The following is a 21,771-nucleotide window of genomic DNA, read 5'->3' as shown; positions in this document are numbered from 1 at the left end:
ATACTCTCTATTACCCGAAAAGGATTTACCTGCAATCACCAAGATAAGTAGAAAGCTTAAAGTTGTGTGTTTGTGTGAATGCATTGTTCAAGTTTTCCCCCTACTATTTTTATAATAAATTTTATTTTTTTAAAGCAGTTTTAGGTTCACAGCAAAATTGAGCAGAAGGTACAGAGATTTCCCAAGTACCCCCACCTCCACCATTGTCAACATACCCCACCAGAGTGGCACATTTGTGACAATAAACCTATACGGACACATCATTATCACGCCAAATTCATAGCTTACATTAGGGTTCACTCTTTGTGTTGTACAGTCTATGGGTTTGGACAAATTAATAATGACATGTATCCATCATTATAGTATCATACAGAGTATTTGTGCTCTGCCCGTTCATCCTTCCCTCCCGCCTGACCCCTCATAACCACTGATCTTTTTACTCTCTCCATAGTTTTGCCTTTTCCAGAACGTCGTATAGTTGAAATCATATAGTATGTAATATTTTCAGATTGGCTTCTTTCACTTAGTTAATACACATTTAAGTTTCCTCCATGTCTTTTCATAGCTTAATAGCTCATTTTTTTTATTTAATTAAAGTTTATTGGGGTGACAACTGTTAGTAAAGTTACATAGGTTTCAAGTGTACAATTCTGTAATACATCTACAGATCATGTGTGTGTTCATCACCCAGAGTTATTTCTCCTTCTGTTACCATATATTTAATCCCTTTCACCCTCACATGCCACCCCCTCTTCCCCTTTACACTCTGGTAATCACTAAACTATTGTCTGTGTCTATGAGTTTTTGTTTCTTCATTTATTTGTTTTGTTCCTTTGTTGTTTTCAGTTTTAGATCCCACATATCAGTGAAATCATATGGTTCTCTACTTTTTCTGACTTATTTCACTTAGCATAATAATCTCACGATCCATCCATGTTGTCACAAATGGCACTATTTCATCTTTTCATATGGCATAATAGTATTCTATTGTGTATATATACCATATCTTCTTCATCCAATCATCTATCGATGGACACTTTGGTTGTTTCCATGTCTTGGCCACCATAAATAAAGCCACCGCAATTGAGCATAGGAACACATGCTCAACAATTGAGCATAGGAACACATCTTTACAGAAAAATGTTTTCAGGTTTTTGGGATAGGTACCCAGGGCAAGGATTGCTGGCTCATTTGGTAATTCTATTCTTAATTTTTTTGAGGAACCTCCACACTGCCTTCCATAGCGGCTGCACCAATCTGCATTCCCACCAAGTCTATGAGGGTTCCTTTTTCTCCATAGGCTCTCCAACACTTATTATTTGTCTTGTTGATGATAGCAATTCTAACTGGTGTGAGGTGATATCTCACTGAGATTTTTATTTGCATTTGTCTGATGATTAATAACGTTGAGCATGTTTTCATGTCTATTGGCCATCTGTATGTCCTCTTTGGAGAAATGTCTATTCAGGTCCTCTGCCCATTTTTTAATTGGATTGTTTTGTTGTTGTTGAGTTGTATGAATTCCTTATATATTTTGGATATTAGCCCCTTATCGAAGGCGTTGTTTGCAAAAATCTCCCATTCGGTTGGTTGCCTCCTTATTTTGTCGATGGTTTCTTTTGCTGAGCAAAAGCTTTTTAGTTTGATATAGTCCCATTCATTTATTCTAGCTTTCACTTCCCTTGCCTTTGAAGTCAAATTCATAAAATCCTCTTTGAACCTAAGGTTGATAAGTTTAGTACCTATGTTTTCTTCTATGCAGTTTGTTGTTTCAGGTCTTATGTTTAGGTCTTTGATCCCTTTTGAGTTAATTTTGGTACACGGTGACAGATAGCTGTCTAGTTTCATTCTTTTGCACGTGGCTTTCCAATTCTCCCAGCACCATTTATTGAAGAGGCCGTCTTTTCTCCATTAAATGTTTTTGGTTTCTTTGTCAAAAAATATCTGTCCATATTTATGTGGGTTTATGCTGGGTTCTCAATTCTATTCCATTGGTCTGTGTGCCTGTTTTTCTGCCAGTACCATACTGTTTTATTATTGCCCTGTAGTACAAGCTGAAGTCAGGGAGTGTGGTATCTCTAGCATTATTCTTTTTTCTTAGGATTGCTTTGGCTATTCGGGGTCTTTTGTGGTTTCGTACAAATTTGATTTTTTGTTCTAGTTCTTTAAAAAATACCATTGGGATTTTGATGGGAGTTGCATTAAATATGTATATTGCTTTGGGTAATACGGCCATTTTAACTATGTTGATTCTTCCAATCCATGAGCACGGAATGTCTTTCCATTTCTTTGTGTCTTCTTCAATTTCTTTTAAAAATACCTTATAGTTTTCAGTGTATAGGTCTTTCACATCCTTGGTTAAGTTTATTCCTAGGTATTGTATTCTTTTTCTCATAATTGCAAAAGGAATATTTTTTATTTCTTTTTCTGAGATTTAATTGTTAGTATATAGGAATGCAATGGACTTTTGTATGTTGATTTTGTAGCCATCATTTTTTTTAACACTGAATAATATTCCATTGCATGGATGTATCATAATTTACTTATACATTCATCTACTGAAGGACATCTTGGTTGCCTCTAAGTTTTGGCAATTATGAATAAAGTTTCAATATACATCTGTGTGCAGGTTTTTGTGTGGACATTAAGTTTCACCTCCTCTGGGTATATACCAAGAAGTACTATTGCTGGATTATATGGTAAGAGTATGCTTAGTTTTGTAAGAAAGTGCCAAACTATCTTTTAAAGTGGCTGCACCATTTTGCATTCCCACAGCAATGAATGGGAATTTCCGTTGCCCTACATTCTTCCTAGCATTTGGTGTTGTCAGTGTTTTGGATTTCAGCCATTCCAAGAGGTGTGTAGTGGTATCTCATTGTTATTTTAACTTGCATTTCTCTGATGACATACGTTGTAGAGCATCTTTTCACGTACTTATTTGCCATCTGTACATCTTCTTTGGTGAGGTGTCTGTTCTTATCAGTGGCAAAGTTTCTAATTGAGTGGTTTGTTTTATTGTTAAGTTTCAAAAGTTTTTTTTTTTATGTTTTGAAAAACAGTTCTTTATCAGTTGTGTTGTTTGCAAATATTTTCTCCCACTCTGTGGCTTCTCTTTTTATTCTCTTGACAGTGTCTTTTGCAGAGCAGAAAATTTTTAATTTTGATGCAGTTCAGCTTATCAATTATTTCTTTCATGGATTGCATCTCTGGTATGGTATCTAAAAAGTCATCACCAAACCCTAGGTCATCTAGATTTTCTTCTGTGTTACCTTCTAAAAGCTTTACAGTTTTGCAATTTACATTAATATTTATGTTATCCATTTTAATTTTTGTGAACAGTGTAAGGTATCTAGATTCATTTTTTGGTATGTGGATGTCCAGTTGTCCCAGCAACATTTGTTGAAAATGTGTCCTAATTCACAAATATTTTACTAAGAAAAATTTATCTTGTTGAATGGCTAATTTGAGACTGCTAGCTATGTCAGAAAATAACAGTTAGCAAGTGGGACACCAGGAATACTACATGGAGCATATGTAATTATCCCAGATTTTATGGATTTTTCAATAATATTTAAAGGCTTTCTTAATAAATATAAACAGAGCAAGAGTATAAAACAAAGACGGCAAACAAACATTGGTTCTCTCCTCAAAATCTAAATATAAAGCCATCACAAAAGTTTGAAAAGGGGTAAAGTGATATAAACCTTTTCAAATTATCAAAGTGATATAAACCTTTAGGGCTGAATGCCTGCATCAGTCAGGGAGGGGTCAGGGTTCTCCAAAGAAACAGGGAAACAGCATATGAGCATATATCCTCTATCTCTATATATATCTATATAGAAATATATAGATATATAGATATGTATACTTCTATGTATCTATAGATATAGAAATATCTATATTTATGGTGAGGTGTCTGTTCTTATCTGTGGCAAAGTTTCTAATTGGGTGGTTTGTTTTATTGTTAAGTTTTAAAAGTTTTTTTATGTTTTGAAAAACTGTTCTTTATCAGATGTGTTGTTTGTGAATATTTTCAAACAGATATAGATATAGAAATAGATATAGAAATATCTATATCTATAGATATAGGTTTAGTTATAGATCTACAGATATCGGTATATAGAGATAGAGAGATAGAGACAGAGATAGAGAGAGATATAAGGAATTAACTCACAAGATTATGGAGGCTAAGAAGTCCCAAGGTCTGAAGTAGGCAAGCTAGAGAGCCAATGGTGTAGTTCCACTTTGAGTCTGAAGACTTGAGAAGCAGGAGAGCTGATGATTTAAGTTCCAGTCCCCGTCCAGAGGCCTGAGAACCAGGAGAGTCAATGGTGTAAGTTTCATCCTGAGTCTGTGTCAAAAGGCAAGAAAGGACCTATATCCCAGCTCAAAGACAAGTAGAGAGTGACTTCTCCCTTACTCAACCTTTTTATCCTACTCAGGATTTCCACAGATTAGATGAGCCCCCCGCCACAGTGGGGAGGGCAATCTGCCTTTCTCAGTTTACTGATTCAAATGTTTATATCATCCAGAAACACTCACAGAAACACCAAGAATAATGGACACTAGTGGCCCAGTCAAATAGACACAGAAAATACCATTTCGGGAAGCTAGCACTGTGACGGGTTTTCAGGTACGCCCTTTTATGTCATCCTGGTGATGGTGGTAGTATGTTGTTGATATGAAATGGCAGGGAAATCTCAGGGTCTGGAGAGCAGTTGAGAAGTACAGGCAGGTTAGCAGGCCCTGAATATTTCTTCCACCTCCACTCCTTATACACCAAGTTTCAAAAACAACTCTTAAAAATGTTTTTTTCTAGTCAAACTTTCATATAAATGCAAAGTCAAAGATCTTTGATATAGATTGTTAAGTTGAACAAAAAGTACAATATAATGTATCCTATTATGTGTCCTATCTTAAGTGTAAAACAAGGGGAAAATATGAATGTCCTTATTTTTATTACGCATAAAAAGTTTAGAAGACTAAAAAAGAAACAAAAACAATATTTACATATGAAGGGGGTAGGAAACAGGCAGAGGAAACCGGTGAGAAGGCTTTTCAGTCTTTACCTTTGTGTGTGTATCCATGTGAGTATATTACCTTTAGAAAAATAAATTTTAAAAAATAAATGCAAGATGAAAATAAAGATGTCCCCATACCTAAAAGGCCTCAGAAAATTTACTGTTAAAGGACCACCTGGTAAACACTCTTGGAGAAAGTACTTGAGCATAAAAATAAATATATCCAGGAAAATACTATGAAATATAAAAAGCAAGGGAGAATATACATAAAGTTCTAAAATTTACTATTATCTAAATAAACAAAACAAAAAAGCCCACATAATATGTGACTAATTACTTCTCAATGTCCAGTTTCCTCTTATTCCTTAGTAATAAAACCCTGGGTAATGTGCTCACCTACAAACCCACATTTCTCAGCTTCCCTTGCAGTTAGGCAGAACCATGTGATAACTTCATTCTGACTAATGAGACAAAGGCCAAAATGTTATGTGGGACATTTAAAGGGAGTATGTGCAGAGATTACTAGAATGAATTTTAAAAAAAGAGCCAACCGTATACTATCAGCAAGAGTATTTTAAATATAAAGATACAAACAGGTTAAAATAAATGGATAGAAAAGATACATCTTGAAAACAATAATAAGGCTGGAAGGGCTCTATTAATATCAGATACTATAGAATTCAAGAAAGAGTATTAGTAAAGATAAAGGGAGAGATTTCATAATGATAAAAGGGTCAATTCATCAGAAGATATAACAATCATAATGTATGTAGACTTAATGACAATGTTTCAAAATACGCGAATAAAAATGGACAAATTAAAGGGCAAAAGACAAAAACACAGTCATAGTTTTGAACAGAACTTTTCCAGCAATTAAGAGCAAATATAAAAATGATTTGAACAACACTACTAATCATCTTGACCTAATAGATATTTATAGACTACTACACTACACCCAATAACTGTTAAATACATTCTTTCTCACATACACAAAATTTGTTTACAAAGATAGACTGCATGTGGATCCACAGACATCTCAAATTTAGAATGGAAATCATACCCTAAATGATTCCAATGGAATGAAATTAGGTACCAATAAAAATATTTACAAAAATTCCAATTATTTGGAAATTAAATAATGCATTTCTAAATAATTCACTGATCAAAGAAGAAATCACAAGAGACATTTGGGAAATATTTTGAAGTAAATGATAATGAAGATAGATAAGATTTTTCTGGCATGAAGCTAGAAAATACTTAGAGAGAAATGTATAGCTTTAAATGCTTATATTAGAAAGACGATAGGGAAGGGACCGGATATTTCTGAAATTTTGTTGAGGAGGAGTGGAGACAAATACCTGTTTTGAAGATGACAGATTTAATCTATCTTTTGGGGGAATACTGCTCTTTTAACAATTATCTTTAGAAGGCTATTTGATTATACAGTTATTTTTGTGATCTGTATTAGAAACACTGCCATTCCTCCACTAGTTGGAGGACCTATGATATTTAAACACAATTAAGTAACTCTGGTTCCTTTCTCCTTTGACCTTTAACAGATAGTATTCAACCCAATATATTTCTTTTAGACAAGGTTTACTTTTCCAATTTTATATGTCAGCAGTACCAAACTACAAGGCAATCAGTTGTAATCACCCGGAACTTACCACTGCATACCTGGACCAGTGCAACTTCTCTGACTAGTGTATTGTCAGTTTATTCCTTCTTAGCCACCCCTTTTCTCTTGAAACTCTGGTATTTAGGATATAAATTCCTTATTGGCCTCAGAAATGAAGTCAAAATACTTGAAGGTCCTCTATAACTCAGTCCTACCAAATCTGTTAAACTCAATTCCCTACTATTACTCTCCACTCCAATTAGGCCTATTATGAATTTCCATCACACATACTATATTTATGATTGCATTTTTCCTTTGCTCACCCTCCTTGCCTCCTTTAACAATTCAGTTCAATTCTATCAATTCAATAAGCACTTAATGAAATCCTACTAAACGCTAGCCACTAGAGTTAGGCAATAATAAATGCAAAGCTGAAAAAAAGGCATCAACCTTACACTCAAGAATTTTATAATCTACATACCTTAAAAGTGTTAATTCAAATCCTACCTCTTCCATGAATCCTTCCCAGGCTTTCCATTCCATGATGATCTTTCATTTTCTACTCTCAAAGCACTCAATCTCTTCTCTACCACAGACCAAGTTATACTATAGAATTTGAATATAAACTATTTTATTGTAATTTTTATTTCATAAGTTCTGTATCCTCAACTAAATTATAAATTCCTTGAGTATAAGACTATGTCTTTTAGCTCTTTTATATGCCCTCAAAATGCCATGTAGATATTTTAAAAATACTTATGTATTTTACTTTACCTCTTTTACTGATACATGATAAACCTAATTATTCTGGTGTACCAAGTATTTCTCTATTTAAAGTAAAAATAAACCATGGTATCACCGGGTATCTCAAGGCTAAAAACCAGTTTTGAACCTCTTAATAAATAACAAATAAACCAATTGTATCTTTCTCCTTTCTCACATATAGTCAATGTTTTTATTTTACCAGAACTACCAATTCAATCAAAGGGTCAATAAAATAAATACTCAATATAAAAACTCCAGCTTTTTAACTGAAATTTTTCCCTTTTAACCATTGTTCAAGGTCTTTTTTTAAAAAAACCCAGTCCAAAGTTCTCTTCAATTCTTTCTATCATTAGTTATATCATCCTTCTGACTTCCAAAAAGCCTTTGGGAAGGTTTACTATAATAGTGATATGCTGTGGACACCCTGAAGCAAGAGAGACTCTCACCCAAAATTTGGTTTGGATAGTGAAGCTGATGATACCACCACACCCATTCCAATAGGATATGAAAAGGCTTATACTCACATAACGTTTTCTGGGACTAGCAAGCCAGGCCTCCCAAACGGGTCTAAAAATGGCTTGAGAGAGCAGAGAAAGGAGACTGGCTTTGGGGTTTTATGGTGATTAGGGGTGGGGCTGGGGCAAGAGTCCCTACACATGGCTTTAACTTCCCACTGGTGCCAAAGGAAGGGACATCTGGGCTTTCCTACCATCTTGACTAGATGTGAGACAGAATGGGAAGAAAACAGGGTGACGCTTAAAATCTGTCAGTAGTCACACACCAAAATATGGAGTCAGACTCTTTATTAATACTTAATAACTCAATACAACTAATTTAAAAAGTACAAAACACAAAGATATTGAATAACATGCTTATATAATTTCATAAAATTTTAAATATCTTCATTTAAGTTATATAACTGATTGATAAGCAAATGCTGCATATAAAGTATATAGGTGAATTTTTTGTTGAAGACAGAAAACAAAATTTTAACTATTCTTCAAAAAAGCTTAAGCAAAAAGAAATATTAAGAATATCACCATTAATATAACAATAAAATTTTCAGAAATTAGCTTTACACGTGTAATTTCCTTCCATTAAAAATACTGGAGTAATTGACAAAATTAGAATTTTACCCCTTGTTGTATTAGAAGAAAATGACACATTTTATTCCCTATCAGTAACATAAGTTATTAAAGGTTATTATTAAGATATTATTCTTCATATTGCAAAAGTAAAGCATAAGTGAAACAGTAATTTTAAAAGCATTTTTACAGCAAAGTACCAAGTACACCTCAGCACTAAGGCTGCACAGTTACTGCTAAAAGATCTTCTGAAGGCCTGAAGGAGTTCTTGTTCTTCTCAAAGTACCTAAAATACTATCAGAATGAAACTTAGGTTCTGTGGAGAAACAGGCTTTTTATAATAAAGATTAATGGAAAAAGTATCAATTCTATTAAGATTAATAAATATTCTGCCTGGACATGGCTTGTAAGATCAAAACCAAAATAACAATAGCTAATACTGCAAACAGAAACAAAATAACATGACATAGGCTTAATTTAAATCAATACTTTAATAAATATAATCAAATAATATAACTACGATAACCCATTATTGCTTTAATCAACAAAAAAAGTAGTCTTCATATTTTAATATAAACTTATGCCCTAGATGATTACAAAGCAGTAAAATAATTCAAGAAATTACTAATTAGTTCAAAAAAAGTAAATTATGTTGTATTTTGTAAAGAAGACGAAAAATCTTTTACAGAAGAAGATGTTGAATTTTGATCTTATTCAAATGAAAATGGAAAACTAAAATCATCTTTTCCAGCTCCAAATGTATGAGTTGAAGAGTCTGATGGAAAAGAAAATGTAAAGGCATCTTCTCCTTCTGGTTTCCCAAATAAGTTTCCTGAGGAAGATCAATTGACAACATCATGCTATCCATGTTACATGATTTGTATAACCTACTAAATTATAATATACTACATACAATAAATAAACATTGAATCATTTATCTGTTAAGCAGATATTTAACTATATTACTCTTATGTGCAAAGTACTGTCCTTTGTACTATGGAAGGTGAAGCAGGTTCAAACCTAAATCCTACTTTCAACTAATTTGAACTCAAATATATAAAGAACATACTCATAAGGTAGGAAGAGGATTAAAACACCTCAAATGGAGTAAATATCACAGAGGCACAGAAACAGGTGAGCATGGGAAATATAAGGGTAACAGAAATCAATTCAGCTTGTCAGGAGCACTAAGAAATAATAAAAATCTCCATAAATGACAGATTAAAAGGGAGTATTAAAAGGGAATTAATGAAGATGAGCTCAGGAAAACTGCTGTATGTCCAACTATAGAATCTGGACTTTGTCTGGTAGATAACAGGAAGCCATTAAAAGTTTTCAAGCAGAGATATGACAAGATTTATACTGCTTTATAAGGATTACTCGGGAGAGAATACATACAAAGGCTGAAACAGCAGAGTGTCTACTAGTGGGAATAACAAAAAAGAGATGACGAAAGCTTGGCCTTACCTACAATCATAGCAAAGGGAATAGAGAAAGAAATGCTGGGTCTGAGAGATACTGCGTAAGTCAAACTTATTCAACTATTACCGTATTTTGCCACGTTATAATGCACACCCACATTTTTGTCCCAAACTTTCAGGGGGAAAAAATCTTTCGTTTTAATTTTTTAATTCAAATTTTTATCTGTTTACATTTACATACTTGTTTTTTGTATTATAAAGAAATTTTAGCATACATTTTTTAACATATTATGGTACACGAAATTTTATGTAACAATTAATTACAAAACACAATACAAGGTACAAGAAATTTTATGTGCTGGTAACAAATTTACGATACTTATGCATCATAGAAGACCAAGAACTCTTCGTCATTGCAAGTTCATCATAAGTTCAACAAAACCAATTATCATATTCCAGGATATTATTTTCCATATGGATATGATTATTGATTTCTAGAGTTACACTTTTAACTCATAAGCATAAATAAAAGAATTAAAAACATTTATATAGATACAACATCAGTACTACCCATGTATAATGTACATCCTTATTTTTCCCTCACAAATTTGGGCAAAATAGTGTGCATTATATATGGCAAAATAAGATATTTATTGAGTAAGTACAATTATTGCTCATAGCATTGTTCTAGGAAATTGACAGAAAGTGAAAAGGATTTTATAGTTTTAAAAGGATTTTTTTTAATCAAATTTACATAAGAAGTTATTTGGGTGATTACTCCCAGAAAAAACATTGTTTTTCATTCATTATATTATTTAAGACTATAAGTATATTTTTAACATCTTAATTATAATTTTTATTTGTTATTAAACAATTTAAAATGTACTGTAATTCAAAGACTTACTTGAAACAAGTCTTTTAAAGCACATATATTTTCTCCATACAGAACCAATTCAATTAGTACATCAAGCAAAACAATATACTTTGCGCCACTTTGAAATTTTATGTTTTTAAACATCTGTTATTTCACCCAAAATAAATCTGAGCCAACCAAAAGTAGGGTGAATGGGTGGATGAATGAGTAGATGAGTGGCTGGGTGGGTGGGTGGGAGGATGAAAGGGTGGATGGGTTGATAACCAGACACTTAAGTACTTCCTCTCTCCCATTCTCAGTCTATTTTTTTCCATGGACTTCAGTGCACATCTATAAGACTTAACGAAAGATAACTACAACACAGCTATAGATCCAGAAAGAACTAAAATCTTTAATCTCCCATTGAATAAGTGAATTTGATTTTTTTTTTAATTTCAGAAGAAAGGAAGTTCATATTGAAGTCTTCATTAAACTTCTATGCTCATCATAAATGACAGATTATTGTACAAGGCAGTAAGTGTAGGTGCTGTGGAGAATTCAAAGAGTCCTTGCCTTGAAATAACCTGTGACTAGAAGAGATTTTATATATAATCATAAATAATGACAGATGGTAGAATGTAAAAAAAGTATTTAAAAGAGAGGCATTCAGAAAAGTGAAGGAGAGATCTTTTTGAAATAGAAGGTTGAAGAGGAAAATAATAGGTTCTATAGAAAAAAACCTGGTTTTGAAAAGATGATTAGAAAGAAACAAAGTTGAGGATTTCAGAAAGAAAAAAGTGGGTCAGAAAGTGTGGGCATATTTGGGTTGTAATGCGTTCTTCACTCTGGCCAAATCACGGATTATTCTTTTAAGAGAAAAGGCTTAAAAGGTATGTTGGAGCTAGATTAGAAAAGTAGGAGCATATAATTCGACACTGCATGGGGAGCCACTAAAGGTATTTAACTAGGACAGTGGGACAGTCAACACTATGTATAAGGAAAATTAATTGGACTGTGATCTATAGGTAAGATGAAAAGACTAATTATGATGTTACTGCAACAGCTTAAGTAAATGCTAATAAGAGTTTAAAATATAATGATTTCAATGAAAATATTATAGGTAAGAAAGGAAATAAATATTTCAGAGAGAGAACTGATATAACTTAATGACTAGCTGACTACAGTCACAGACACAATAGAAGTTAAAATTATTACTAACGTTCTAAGTCTTGGCAACTAGAATAATGGAGATATCATTTGGTTTGTCAGAAAGAGAACAAGTTTGATTTCAGATATGCTGAGTTTTTAATTTCAACATATGTCTTAAATATAAAAAGATATCAATAACACAATTGGAAATAAGATCCTACCAGATGGCTTTACTGGTAAATTTTACCAAACATTTAAAAATGAATTAATGCCAATCCTTTTCAAACTATTCCAAAAAAAAAATCAAAGAGGGGGGAATACTCCCAAACTCATTTTACAAGGCCAGCATTATTACCTTGATACCAAAGCTAGAAAAGGACACTACCAGAGATGAAAACTACAGATCAATATTCCTCATGAAAACAGATGTAAAAATTCTCAATAAAATACTAGCAAATGAAATTCAGCAGCACATTAAAAGGATCATTCACGATGATCAAGTGGGATTTATGCCTGGGATGCAAGGATTGTTCAACATATACAAATCAATCAATGTGATTGATACATCACGTAAAGAGAATGAAAGAAAAAAAATCATATAATCATCTCAACAGACACACAAAAGCATTTGACAAAGTTCAACATCTGTTCATGGTGAGAAAAAAAAATTCTTAACAAATTAGGTATAGCAGGAACAGACTGCAACATAATAAAGGCCAAATAAGGAAAGCCCAGAGCTAACAACATACTCAGTGGTTAAAGGTTGAAAGCTTTTCCTCTAAGATCAGGAACAAGACAATGGTGTCCACTATCTCCACTCCTATTCAACATAGTACTAGAAGTCCTTGCCAGAGCAATCAGGCAAGGAAAAGAAATAAGAGGCATTAAAATTGGAAAGGAAGAAGTAAAACTGGCTCTATTTGCAGATGACAAAATTTTATATATAGAAAATCCTAAAGATTCCACACAAAAAATCTGATAGATGTAATCAACAAATTCAGTAAAGTTGCAGGATACAAAATTAACATACAAAAATCAACAGTTCTTCAACCAATTTGGGCATTCTAATCTCCTCACCTTCTCGCTCATCCCCACCCTCCTCCCATCTAGCAACTATCAGTTTTTTCTCTACATCTCTGAGACTCTTTCTGTTTAGTTTGCTCATTTATTCTGTTCTTTAGATTCCACATATAAGTGAAATCATATGGTAATTGTCTTTTTCCAACTGATTTATTTCACTTAGCATCATGTTCTCTAGGTCCATCCATATCATTGCAAAAGAGTAAGATTTCATTCTTCTTTATAGCCGAGTAATACTCCATTGTATAAACCTACCACAGTTTCTTAATCCAGTTGTTTACCGATGGGCATTTGAAGCTGAATAATATTGAATGTCAACTATAATTTTATACATACACAGACACACACACACACACACACATATATGGTCATGGGATGTGGAGTACAGCATAGGGAATAGAGTCAATGGAATTGTAACGGCTATATACAATGTCAGACGGATAGATTGGGGGAGGGGGATTATCACTTTGTGAGGGGTATAAATATCTAACTATTACATTGTTTTTTACACCTGAAACTGATAAAAAATTAGCATTTCTATACACTAACAATAAGTTATCTGAAAAATAAAGAAAATGATTCCATTTATAATAGCACCCAAAACAATAAAATACTTAGGAATAAACTTAACTAAGGAGTTGAAAGACTCTACTCTGAAAACGACAAGACACTGATAAAAGAAATCAAAGAAGACACAAATAAATGAAAGGTATTCCATGTTAATGAATTGGAAGAACTAATATTGTTAAAATGTCAGTACTACCAAAGGCCATCTATAGATTCAATGCAATCTCTATAAAGATTCCAATAGCATTTTTTACAGAAGTAGGAAAAAAATCCTAAAATTTATATGGACCACAAAAGACCCTGAAAAGCCAAAGTAATCCTGAGAAAGAAGAACAAAATGGGAGACATCACACTTCCTGATTTCAAGCTATAGTAATCTAAACAGTATGGTACTGGCATAAAAACAGACAAACAGATCAATGGAACAGAATCAAGAGCCCAGAAATAAACTCAAGCATATACAGTCAACTAACATTTGACAAGGGAGCTAAGAATACTCAATGAAGAAAAGGCAGTCCCTCCAATAAATGGTGCTGGGAAAATTAGATATTCACATTCACAAGAGAATGAAACTAGATCTCTATCTTACTCACACTCATAGAAATTGTTAGGTCTCGGAATGTTAGAGACCTTGACTTAATGTTAGGTCTCTAAATGTTAGGTCTCAGAGACTTTGACTTACAGACAGAGCCATGTCTGCAAGAAAACAACACAATGTCTGTTGGCCTGCACTTGCAGACAGAGCTGAACTTACGAGAACAGAAAACGCCACGAAACAGCTGCTGGCTTGCAGGCAGTCAACATTTTCTGTTCAAACAATGCTACCCTGTCAGCATAGCCCCTATAAAACCCTCCTTACTCCCTCCTTCAGGGCTGTAAATCTCTTTTAGACATGCAGCCCAGGCTGTAGCCATCTTTTGCTCAGCCCGATAAACTCTTGCTGTCTTACAATAAAAACTCTTAACTTGCCCAACCATGCGCGTTCCTTTACCGGCCGATCTATCAGAAATTAACTCAAAATGAAATAAAGACTTAAATGTAAGACTTGAAACCATGAAACTCCCAGGAAAAAACATAGGAAAAAAACACCTTGACATGAATCTTGGCAATAATTTTTTAGATATGACACCTAAGCAAAAGCAACAACAAAAAAAGTAAACAAATGGGTCTACATCAAATTAAAAAGCTTCTGCACAGCAAAAGAAACAATCAACAAAGTAAAAAGACAACCTATAGAATGGGAAAAATATTTACAAACCATATATCTGATAAGGGGTGTTAATATCCAAAATATATAGAATTTATAAACTCAACTGCAAAAATAACAAAAAATTCAATTAAAAATGGGCAAACAACCTGAACAGACATTTTTTTCAAAAAAGGTATATGAATGGCCAACAAGTACATGAAAAGATGCTCAACATCACTAGTCATTAGAAAAATGCATATCAAGATCAAAATGACATATCACCTCACACCTGTTAGAATGGGCATTATCAAAACAACAAGAAATAACAAAGGCTGGTGAGGCCGTGAAGAAAATGGAACCCTTGTGCACTGTTCGTGGGATGGTAAACTGCTATTGCCACTGTGGAAAACAGTATGGAGGATCCTCAAAAATTAAATATAGAACTACCATAAGATCCAGCAACTCCACTTCTGGGTATATATCCAAAGAAAATAAAAACACTAACTTAAAAAGATATCTGCACCCCCATGCTCATAGAAGCATTATTTATAATAGCCAAAACATGTAAACAACTTAAGTGCTCATTGACAGATGAATGGATAGAGAAGTTGTGGTACATGTATACACCCAAACACACACATACACACACACAGATATTATTCGGTCATAAAAACCTGGGAAATCCTGCCATTTAACAACAACCTTGAGGGAATTATGCTAAGTGAAATAATTCAGACAGAAAAAGACAAATATTATTATATGATCTCATTTATATGTGGAATCTAAGAAAATAAAAAAGAAAAACAAAAAAAAAACAAACTCTGAGAAAAAGAGATCAGATTTTTGGTTACTAGAAGAAGGTGAACTGGGGGAGCAGGAGGGAGAATTGGAGGAAGGTGGTCAAAAGGTACAAACTTCCAGTTATAAGATAAATAAGTACTAGGGATATAATGTACAACGTGCTGACTATAGTTAACACTGCTATAATATATACCTGGGGTGCCAAAAAAATGTATACAAGTGGACACTTTAGTCAACATTGCTCAAGCAGTAGTTCACCGTAATCAGAGTGTCTGGACGCTGATGGTAGTAACCACTTTGAGCCCCTCTTGTAATTGCAGAAGTCAAACGTGACTTGTATTCATCTTTTGTTATTGGTATATATTGAGTACTACAATTTTAATACAGTCTTTTCCTTTCTTAAAATGCGTATATATTTTTTGCACCCTCTGTATATATAATATATATATGTATGTGTTTTATATATATATATACATATATATGTTGTTAAGAGAGTAAATCCTAAGAGTTCTCATCATAAAGAAAAAATTTTTTTCTTTGCTTTTTCTTTTTGTTGTATCTATATGAGATAATGAATACTAACTAAACTTACTGTGGCAATTATTTCACAATATATATAAGTCAAACAATCATGCTGTATACCTTAAATTTATACAGTACCATATGTCAATTATATCTCAATAAAACTGGGGGGAAGACTAAGAAATATTAAGGTCCTAGAGTTTTGGAGAAGTGAAAAAGGGTAGATATGAACTGGTCGTCATCTGTATTATAACATTTCAAAGTAGTGAAGTTAATGAGTGTCGAATGAAGGTGTCAAAGGAGAAAATTAGATTTAATATGTTAGATGACAGGCATTTAAAGAATGTTTGAAATTGTTAGATTTCTTCTGGTCTCATAGCAGTAAATACGATTTATGACAATTCCAAAATTTATGTCTCCACCCCCAATGAATTCCAGATTCATATATATAATTTCTTACTATACTTTCACTTAGGTAGCTAATATAGGCTTTTCGGTAACACTTCCAAAACTGAACTCCCAGTTCCTGTCAATCTCAAATTAACTTCTATAAACTTCCATATTTCCATAAATGGCAATTCCATTCTTACAGTTATTCATGTCAAAATCTTGGCATGATTCTTATTTCTTTCCTTTAATCCTTCCATCCAGTCATAAACAAATCTTTACAACTCTACCTTCAGAAAACTAATGACCAAAATCTGATTTCTCACCACTTCCACTGCCACCCATCCTCGCCATCATCAATTCCTACCTGTATTATTTTAATAGCTGCCTAATCAATGTCCCTGATTTCACCCATGTTTCCATACAGTCTGTTTTCCATATAAAAGCCAAGTAATTCTTTTAAAACTTGTGGGATCACTTCAGTCCTTTATTCAAAACTCTCCAAAGCTTCCCATCTCACTCAGAAAAAACTCAAAATCCTTAATGGTCAAGGGCCTTATAAGGTTTGCTTTCCCTCCAAACTTTTTTATTTAATTTCCTACCAGTTACTCCTTCCTTATTTGATTCCAATCATATCAGTTTACCTGCTGTTCAATGATCATGCTGAGCATGCTCTCATTCTTTGCCTAGAACAGTATCTCAGTAGTTTGTAACGCCCACCTCCTTCAGGTCTCTGCTCAAATGCTGCCTTTTAATGATGCCTTTCCTGACTCCCTTGTAACACAGCAACCAAGGTACTCCCTACCTTTTACTTTCCTTCATAATACTTATCATCACCAGTAAATAGAGTTAACATCAAGCCCAAGCTGATCGAGGTCCATTTGGAGAATGATCTTGGAATCTGATTTCTCACAGCACTCTTTTCTTAGCAAATACAGAATTAAGGTAAATGTAGAATGTTGTATCTGCCTAGTCTACCGTGTGAGACTGCACCTGAATTAGAGGAGCTGTGAGTTGGTATACAGGCCTTGGGCCTCATGATTAGAATGGTAATAAAAGACTGGTGGGAAACTGAGGTTGCAGCTTTTGTGTGTCAAGGTGACCTATATGCACCATGCCTTTTGTCCACAGCAGCCTTACATGCCCCATGTGGGTGAGGTGGTAAAAAAAAGCTTATTATTTGGGTAGATGGTGGGCCTCTTAATCAGATAAAGATGCTATACATGCTATTATCTTCTATCCTGTATCTTTCTACAAAGCTAGGTAAATCTAATATTGGATTAAAAATTATATTGTGTGAATCTGATTGCCAATTCAAACCCAGATCAATTTAGTGTACTACCTGACATATAATCATTTCTTTGTCGATTTTCAGTCTCTCCCACTAGAGCATAAATCCTATGAGAACTCTGCATTCTTGTCCACTATTCTATCACCAGAACCAAAAGCAGTACCTGGTATAAAGTATACTATATGCACACATATATGTTTATATCTATATGTTGAATAATTAGTCAAGGGATAGAAGAAAGAAGCTCCAATGAAAAGTAAGCACGAGAGATATAGAAGGATATCCAAAACTTCAGAAAGAAGATGGGAATAGTCAACTAGATCAATGGTGCAGAGACTGAATATGGCAATAAATACCCATAATGTTTAATAATTCGTAAGTCACTAATAATACTGGAGAAAGCATGTTTGGCAGAGTAGTAAGAGAAGAAGCTAAATTGCTAAATAATAATAATAATAATAATAATAATAATAATAATAATAATTAGTGAATGGTTCAGAAGTAACAGTAATTTTTAAAGAATAAACTAAGTGCCTAAGAAAATCAGTTAGGGACAAATAAATGTAAAGGGAAAAGTTAACACGTTTTTATATGTAACAAATCACTTACCAATTTCTGGCTGTGATGAGAGAGGATTTAAATTTCCTTCAGCACAACGTTCATTAAACTGAAAAATAATTTTCATTCAATATTACTCATAAAATCAGTAGAACAGTATATATAACATTTATATTTGAATCTAAAGCCTGGTTTTTCTAGTACGCATAATTAGAGTAGACAAGATAGCGACATTCTATATAGCACACTATTGTATAATACTAAAAAGAGATCTATCTTCAAAACCTATCATTTACTTATATTAAAATAGGCTTACTGATTTGATTCTAACAATAGATAAATTAACAGGCAACATAAGGATAGTGGATAGTTCCTACTTTGGAATAGTAATATAACCTAAAATTCTAATTAACTTTTGCTTTATTCTGAAGGTTTCACAAATCAGATTCTTGGTATTGTTTTCCTTCCTATAAAAGTAATTGGAAGTATGATAGTTTCATGTCACTTCAGATCACGTTTTGCGGCCAAAGAGTCTATTTCCTCTGTAAGACAGGCTTTTTAAAAAATGGGATCATGCGAGACATAGTTTTCTGTCCTCTTTTGTTTCTCAAAATGTTACATTATGAGCATTTTTCCATGTCACTATTCTTACAAAATCTGATTCTTTTTATGGTATTTTAATATTCTTCCATATTGACATACCATACATACATTTTCAATCATTCTTTTATTTTGGATATTTAGGTTGTTTCTATTCCTTTTTCTAATATAACGCCCACATGAATACTGTTATGCACAGATTTACATTTCTTTGACAATTAATAAGGAAAGGTGTTTTTCCCACAGATTTTATAAATCACTTGAATTTCTTTCTCAGTGAATTATCTATTCACCATATGGACTTTGTCCACATCTCTATTGAGGCAGTAATTTTTCTTATTGGTACATATAAGCTCTTTGCATATTAAACATATAAATTCTTTATCATATTATTACAAGTATTTTATAACATATTACCACTTTGCCTCTAAATTTTTTAACATAAAAATTTGTATGTAACCAAACCCAAACTTTTTAAATTTTCTTTTGGCTCTTCTTCCATTGTTTTTATGCTGAGAGAATACTTCCTCCTCTTACGATCTGGCAAACATTCACCTATATTTCCTCTGAAAATACTGATGGTTAACATTTTTAATTTAATGCATCTATAACTTCTATTGGTGTAAATGCAAGATGAGTGCCCAATTTATCCCTACTAATTTGTGGTCCCATTTTTATCACATTCTAAATTCTTTTGTGTCAAGACTTTGTAGACCAAGCCATCAATCTATCATTCCTTGTACCATTATTTCACTATTTTGATTGCTCTAGTTTTATAGGGTGTTTTATTATGTAGAAAGTGAAATACCCCCCACCAATACTCTATTTTATGTTATTGTCTTATTATTAATGTCTATAGGATCTATAATGCTATCCTCTCTTTCATTCTTAACACAGGTAAACTGTCTTCTGTTAGTCTACAAGGAGTTTATAAATTTTGTTAATATTTTTCAAAGAACTAACTTTGGCTTTATTAATTTTCTGTTTTCTATTTCACTGATTTCTCTTATCTTTCTTATTTATTCATTCTGTTTACTTTAGGTTTATTTTGTTCTTTTTCTAGCTTTTCAAAGTGGAACTTTCAGGTCACTGATTTTAGACCTTTCTTTTCTATTAAGTTTAATTAATAATTAAATTATCATTTTTTGCTCTGGTTTTGGCAGCATCCACAATTTTTGATATGCTGAATGTTCATAATCATTCATTTCAAATCTTTTCTAATTTCTCTCATTTCTTCTGTGATCCATAACCTTAATATTCAGGATTCTCCTAATATCTTGCTATTCATTTCTAATTTAATTCTATTGTGGTCTAAGAATATACTCTTTGTGATTTCAATCCTTTTAAATGTATTAAGACTCATTTTATGACCCAGAATACGACCTCTCTTGGTGAATGTACCATCAGCACTTGAAAAGAATATATATGCTGCAGTTACTGGTATGGTGTTCTATAAATAAGTTAGGTCAAGAAGTCAATAGTGTTGTTCAGACTTTATAAAAGATCTTTATTGATTGAGAAAGGGATGTTAAAAGTCTCCAACTAAATGTGATTTTGTCTATTTCTCCTTTTAATTCTGTTAATTTTTGTTTCTGTATTTTGAAGTTGTTATTAGGCATATACACATTTGTCACTGTTATATCTTCCTTAAGAATTGATTCTTTTATCCATATGAAATGTTCCTCTTTACCTTTATTAACATTTTTGTCTTGAAAACAACCTAAAATGATATTGGAATAGTGCTTACAGTTTTCATGATATATCTTTTTCCATCCATTCACTTTTAACCTGCCTTTGTCTTTAGACTGTGTCTCCTGCAATAACTATAATTGGGTCATGCTTTTTATCCATTCTTACAAACTCTGCCTTTTATTGGAGTGCTTAGCCCATTTATGATTAATATAATTATTTTTAAAACTCTTATTTTCGTCAAACAATTTACTATTTGTTTTCTGTTTGTTCCATGTGTGTCTTTTTACACTGTTCCTTCTCTGCCTTCTTGAGTTAAATATTTTCTTAGAATTCCATTTTATTTATTACTAACATTATCTTTGAACATTGTCTTGATTATTCTTGACCAAGAAACTTAATAATTATTTGCCAATCTCCTTCCTAACCCCACCATGCCAGGACTCAAATTAGATTTTAGTTGGATTACGTTTATAAATCACTTGAGGAAGAAATATATATTTACAGTATTTTCTTCCTATACAGGTACTTCTTATATCTTCCTAGGTATTCAATTACTTTTTTAAAATATTTTTTGTTTTTTTATCCAAATGTACATTTCCTGCTAAGGTTACATACATGTATTTTGCATTTATGTTACTATTGTAAATGAGAATTAACTAACTGTAGTCTATGTTTTCATGGGCAGTACACACCTAGGAATTAGCTGTTTTTGAAATAAGCATTTAGATAAACATTGAGACAAAGTTGAAGACATGAAATGCTATGAAATGTATAGTATTGTGTCATCCATCAATACATTTATAATTTCCACAATTTAACATAGTGTGAAGGATGTAGGAATAAAATATTCTAATCTATATAAAATTGGCTAAATATGACTAATTTAAATGAGCAATAACAATACCATACTGATATTACATTGCTATATAAATGGCATTATTAAGTGCTTAGAACTTTTCTAAGTGCTTTGTATACATAAATCCATTTAATATTCACAAACCCTATGGTAAAAATTATTATTTCCATTTTACAGACGAGAAACAGAGAGTTAAGTACCCAAAATCCCACATCCAATATATACCCAAGTAGTCTGGCTTCAGAGTCTAGTCTTAACCACTACACTATGCCATCTCTACTGGTCAAATACAGTATCTTAATTTTCCATTTCAATT

At 32.7% G+C, this 21,771-nt stretch overlaps 1 protein-coding gene across 1 annotated transcript in view; it reads right to left on the bottom strand.

Moving 5' to 3' along the window:
* Positions 1 to 9,020: 9,020 nt before the first annotated feature.
* C6H14orf39 (chromosome 6 C14orf39 homolog) overlaps positions 9,021 to 21,771 on the bottom strand; it is a 43,382-nt gene continuing 30,631 nt past the window's right edge. The window contains exons 16-17 of the mRNA XM_033109165.1: positions 18,359 to 18,416; positions 9,021 to 9,321 (exon numbers count right to left, since the gene is read on the bottom strand). Coding sequence (XP_032965056.1) covers positions 9,200 to 9,321; positions 18,359 to 18,416 — 180 coding nt within the window. The 3' untranslated portion in view covers positions 9,021 to 9,199. The remainder of the gene's footprint in view (positions 9,322 to 18,358; positions 18,417 to 21,771) is intronic.

The sequence above is a fragment of the Rhinolophus ferrumequinum genome, chromosome 6 (genome assembly GCF_004115265.2).
Source record: "Rhinolophus ferrumequinum isolate MPI-CBG mRhiFer1 chromosome 6, mRhiFer1_v1.p, whole genome shotgun sequence".
In the NCBI taxonomy this organism is placed as follows: Eukaryota; Metazoa; Chordata; class Mammalia; order Chiroptera; family Rhinolophidae; genus Rhinolophus; species Rhinolophus ferrumequinum.
This window is presented reverse-complemented; position numbering and strand designations above follow the sequence as displayed.